Source organism: Myxine glutinosa, chromosome 12, assembly GCF_964187855.1.
Source record: "Myxine glutinosa chromosome 12, kmMyxGlut1.1, whole genome shotgun sequence".
NCBI lineage: Eukaryota > Metazoa > Chordata > Myxini > Myxiniformes > Myxinidae > Myxine > Myxine glutinosa.
In genome coordinates, this window is record NC_136272.1 from 100,817,297 (window position 1) to 100,823,296 (window position 6,000).

General features: G+C 42.9%; 1 protein-coding gene across 1 annotated transcript in view; it reads right to left on the reverse strand.

The window, feature by feature from the left end:
* LOC137437649 (putative serine/threonine-protein kinase MARK-C) overlaps positions 1 to 5,039 on the reverse strand; it is a 122,486-nt gene extending 117,447 nt beyond the window's left edge. The window contains exon 1 of the mRNA XM_078766354.1: positions 4,997 to 5,039. Coding sequence (XP_078622480.1) covers positions 4,997 to 5,024 — 28 coding nt within the window. The 5' untranslated portion in view covers positions 5,025 to 5,039. The remainder of the gene's footprint in view (positions 1 to 4,996) is intronic.
* Positions 5,040 to 6,000: the final 961 nt, after the last annotated feature.

A 6,000-nucleotide genomic window follows, 5' to 3' on the forward strand; every position in this document is an offset into this window, starting at 1 on the left:
GAACAACCAGGACTCTTCCTAGAGCTGGCCGACCGGCCAAACTGAGCAGTCGGGGGAGAAGGGCCTTGGTAAGAGAGGTGACCAATAACCCGATGGTCACTCTGTTTGAGCTCCAGAGATCCTGTGTGGAGATGGGAGAAACTTCCAGAAGGACAACCATCACTGCAACACTCCACCGATCTGGGCTTCATGGCAGAGTGGCCAGACGGAAGCCTCTCCTCAGTGAAAGACACATGCCACTGTGCTCTTGGGAACCTTCAATGCAGCAGCAATTGTTTTGTAGTCTTCCCCAGATCTGTGCCTCGACACAATCCTGTCTCTGAGCTCTGCAGGCAGTTCCTTCGACCTCATGGCTTGGTTTTTGCTCTGATATGCATTGTCAGCTGTGAGACCTTATATAGACAGGTGTGTGCCTTTCCAAATCATGTCCAATCAATTGAATTTACCACAGGTTGATTCCAATCAAGGTGTAGAAACATCTCAAAGATGATCAAGAGAAATGGGAGGCACCTGAGCTAAATTTCAAGTGTCATCGCAAAGGGTATGAATACTTCTGTCAATGTGATATTTTAGTTTTTTCTTTTTAATAAATTTGCAAAACTTTCTAAAATCCTGTTTCTCTTTGTCATTATGGGGTATTGAGTGTAGATTGACGAGGGAAAAAATGAATTTAAACGATTTCAGCATAAGGCTGCAACATAACAAAATGTGAAAAAAGTGAAGGGGTCTGAATACTTTCTGAATGCACTGTAAGTACTTGTAAAATCGATTATATTTGGAATTATAACCTTAACTCATGAGGAATTGACTGATTTTCCAACTGCCCGGATCATCAGCTGGGCACCGATTTTCATTGAGGCTTTGATCCTTTCAGCCAGAACCTCTCCAAACGAAATGACAGATCCGCAACCCTGGCCGCAGGTCCACATCAGAAGATTACTCAACATCAATGGAATAAGACTGCGACAAGCTTTCGTCATTTATCTCGATCCTGAGCTACATTCTGTGCCTCACAGCATGATAGACCCAACTCCTCCAGATCAGTTACCATAGTCCTTCGCCAAGTTGTTTTTGGCCTGCCTGGTTCCCTACTTCCTGGCACTGTCCATCCCAAAGCAACATTGGGGATTCGGTTGGGGACATTCAAAGAATGTAGCTAATAGTAAGGGAAACATATGAAAATCTGTTAACTAAATTGTTACCAAAAAATTTCTTCACCAATATGTTTGTAAAGGTGTGTAATAACATGTGTTAAAATGTTGAAGGTCAACTCCCGTGGGAAACCCAGAAAAAAAGCTGTTGAATTCAGGTACCGAAAAATTCTTTTCGAGAATTTTTATTTTTTTTAATCGGCCCTTAAGTAACTTATGAGGGGTCAAATAAGGGTTTTTCATGATTCTGAGTTGATTGTTAACATTTATATTTCACAACAGACACTCCTTTGTGGAAAAATAATTTCTAAATATATCTCATTTTCTACTTTGCAGGACATGGAGTCTAGCAATATGGATGAAGACGTTACTCCACCTGTGCTCAATTGCTTCATCTGTGCACGCTCGGATACACCAGCTGAAAGGCTCATACAGGCAACTCCAAAGGGATACTCAACTTTATTGAAACAAGCAGAAACTGTCGAAAATGTTACTGTTGTGGAACGTATGAAGGAGGCTCAAAAGGAAGGAAAACTGAGGTACCACCAGATGTGTAAAAATGATCTGTACAACAACTTTGTTGCAACCACCAAGAAGTCAGCTCAAGCATCAAAGGCAGAGAAAGAGTCATCAAAGTTGAAGAGAAGACGCACTACTTGTGAGTTCAGTTCATCAACTGGCTGCAGTTCTAGAAGATCACAGTCAGTTGACCTCCTGCATAAGGATGTATGCATTCTTTGCAACCAACCAGCCCAGCTCTACAAAAATAATCCAGCACAAGCTAGAAAGAAATACAGAGTGCCAGATAATTTGACTGCAGATACACTGAAGGCAAGCTTGCTGAAGACAGCACGGAGTCGCGGGGATGACTGGGGCACTGAAGTCACTGGACGCCTGGAAGGGATCAACGACTTGGTAGCAGAAGAAACACTGTACCATTTGCGATGCAAAATTATGTTTGCGAGAGGTGACAGTTTGTCCAAGACTGATGAGGAAGGAAAAAGGAAGAGAGGACAGAGGAGTATTGATGAGGAGCGAGAGGCAGTTTTTATTGAATTCTGCGAATGGTTAGACTCAGAATTAGAGCATGGGGTAATGAACATGGACCAAGTCCATGAAAAGCTGCAGGAGTTTGATCAGTCACCAGAGAAGAGCCTTTCTTATTCAAAGCATTGGCTAAAGATAAAACTTCTAGAGAAATACGAAGACACCTTGTATTTCACAACACAGGAAAGAAGGGCAGATGTACTCTGTCTCAAAGATGGCACCGACAATATTCTGCGAGGGCATCATGCTAATCTTGACCATGGAGATGAGAAGACTCAGATCATAAAGACGGCACTCAAGTTCATATCCAATGATATTGCCTTGATTGATTTAGGTCCAAAGTCATACCCCACCACACACAGTATGACTGACATCGATAGTCAGCTGACACTTGTTCCTGCAAGTCTTCAGATGTTCTTGAGACCGATTGTCAAGACAGACGAAAGAGTTGCCGTTTGGGGGCAGAATTTTCACAGAAACACTCCCTTTCACTCAATGGGTTGGATCGAAGTCACCTCTCCGGCACCACCTTTGCCAGATCCACAGACAACAGCAGCTTTCCCCCGGGTGAAGTTGAAGGCACTCGACAAAGCTAAGATCCTGAGAGGAACTGAAGTAAAGATTATTCCATTTACGAACAGGAAACAGATAGGAACGAACGCGATCATGTTTCTCCCCCTCGCTGAGCTTTCCTCCTCCCTGGCTCATGATCAGCCACTCCTCACTCCAGGTGACACACTCTGGGCAGCGGGGTGGGTGATCAAAGCCAACGATCCTGAGTTCCCACACTCCAACTGGAATGGCTGGATGAAGAGAATCCATGCTAATGATGCAAAGCAGAGCACACAGATCGAGTTCCTCCCAGTTATTGAAGGAGACCCTAATGACCTCAACACCATCTTCACCACTCTGAAAGAGTGCATACGGCGCGCTGGGGTCGCTATAGTGACCTTTGATCTTCCGATTTGGCTGAAGGCTGTGAATATAATAAAGCAGGCAAATCTACCCGTCATTCCAAGGTTGGGTGGTTTTCACCTGCTGAAGTCTTATCTTGGATCAATGGGTAACATCATGGAAGATTCTGGACTACTAGATGTGATCCAGTTGATCTATCCTGGAAGTACGACAGCCAACCACATCATGGATGGAGCCGGGAATGGATGGAGCCACACCACCGACCCGGGACTGTATCCTTCTACAGAGCATGTCTCTGAACCCCAGTGACTATGGATGGACAATAGGTGTGCATGGGTATGAGCCAGTTCCAACACTGGACCCCACGGCTCCTGAGGAGCTATTGCAGTTCACGAGCTGTAATTGTCATGGAGATTGCAGCAACCGGCGATGCAGCTGCAAGAAGAATGGGGTCACGTGCATCTCAGCCTGTGGAGTCTGTAATGGCATTACATGCAGAAACTGCAGTCATGATGTTGTTGAGTCTGAAGAAGACATAGACAATGACTGTTGAAACTTCTGACATTGTGAATGAGAAATAACTCTTGAGTATTATATATGTATGTGAAATAAAAGCTACTTTGTGTGTAAATGTAAAAGTGAAAATATAAATGTTAACAATCAACTCAGAATCATGAAACACCCTTATTTGACCCCTCATAAGTTACTTAAGGGCCGATTAAAAAAAATAAAAATTCTCGAAAATAATTTTTCGGTACCCGAATTCAACAGCTTTTTTTCTGGGTTTCCCACGGGAGTTGAACTTCAACATTTTAACACATGTTATTACACACCTTTACAAACATATTGGTGAAGAAATTTTTTGGTAACAATTTAGTTAACAGATTTGTGAAATATCTCATAAAATGCCCTTACTATAAGCCATTGGAGGCGGCGACACTAAATTTCAAGGGCAATTCTGTGGCAACCGGTTTTTTCATGCAAGTCTTTGTTGGATATCTTATTTAGCCAGAAGATGCCGCAAATTTTCGATAGTCATCCATTGTGGAAAGATTCATCATGCCCACATTTGACTTAATTACCCACCAGCACTCAGAGCTATACAGATAAACAGACTTGACATTGCTGTTATAAAGTCTTATCTTTGTCTTCAGGCTGTACTGCTTCGACTTCCAGATAGATTGGAGTTGAGCGATTGCATTACAAGCTTTTTGGAGTCTTGCCTTGATGTCTTTCTTGGCTCCATTGACTTTGCTGATTAGACTGCCTCGGTATGTAAACTCATCTACAGTCTCTCGGGCTTCCCCGTTTACAGTAATAGATGCAGGAGGTACGGTGTTGATGTTCATCACCTTGGTCTTGGTGGTATTGATATTAAGATCTGTCCTTCTCGCAAAGCTTGCTAGCCTGTCAGTTTGTCCTTGCAAATACGTGTCCCTTGATGACAAAACAGCTAAATCGTCAGCAAAGTCCAGATCTTCAAGTTAGGTGGAAAGGGTCCACTGGATGCCTCCAGGTCTATCTGATGTGGTGTTCCTCATGATCCAGTCGATTGTAATCAGAAAGTGGATAGGTGATATGATACAACCTTGGTGAACTAGAGACTACCGGGAAGCACTGTGATAAGTAGGTGCTCAGGATGACAATGTATTCAAAGTGGTTGTAGAATTTGCTTATTAGAGTGATCATCTTCTGTGTAATTCCATAAGATCTCAGTATTTTCCACAGGTTTGCTATATAAACATGATCACATTCATTCTTGAAGTCAATGAAATTGATATTAAGAGGTGCATTTCATTCTAAGCATTCATATTATTATTATATAAATATATTATATTGCAATCAAACTTCAATAAGTTTGAGTGAAATCCATCCATACTTACCAATGTTTTGGTGATCAAGCTGCTCCATTATGGTTGCTTCAAACAACAACTGCAAAAAAAAGAAGAAAAAAAAAGAAAAAAAAAGGAGAAAACAGAAACGGAAAATTATACAAATTCCTTCAATAAGCTGGAATCAGGTTGTCACCCCATCACAATAACCACAAGATTGTAACTCTCACACAGGGACGCACGGCCTCAGGAGCCAAGAGACAAAGATGTATCACAGACAAAGATTATACCAGGACAGTTCAGAGGTAAGTTAAACTGTGTTCGTTCAACAGTTAAAAACACCACTATCTCAATATAAACACAAACTTACTGTTGGTCCATCATCCTCAGATTTTGCCAACTTCAAAGCAACCTGAAAGAGGCGACAAGAGATCATATTACAACATCTCAGTTACAATATGGGAAAATGAGTAAAATATATGATATTGGTGTGTGGTGCTGATATTTTGAGAGGCTTGATTTAATACCCCAACCTCTCAACCCCACCTCCTTTTCTGCTACCCCGCCGTCATTATTTGCTAGTATTTTTTTTAGTGAAAGCCCACAATATATTATATCCTGATATATATGTGCACATTATATATATGTGCTTATATATATGGACTTCCGCTTCCGGTCCGCTCGAGCAAGGAGGCTTGCTTCGATCTCTCCACAGCATCGAAGTCCTTTCCAAGGGTGTGGTGCTGACCAGGCCGCCGTGGTGCTGACCGGGCAAACGTGGTGTGGTGCTGACGGGGCCCCCGCAGCCGTGATGCCCCCCCCCCCCCCCACCCCCCAGAATTTCCATGTTTTAAACGTTTCCCAATGTGTACCCTGGATTAGAATCGGTACACCTTATCCCAGCGTGTCGTAAGAGACGACTAAGAGGGTTGGCGTCAGGAAAGGCATCCGGCCATAAAAACATTGCCTCAAAAAGAGAACCATGACAATTACAACTACATATGGGCAGGGTACAGCCCGAAGTGGAGATCGGTTTCTGAGGTTTGGGACATGGA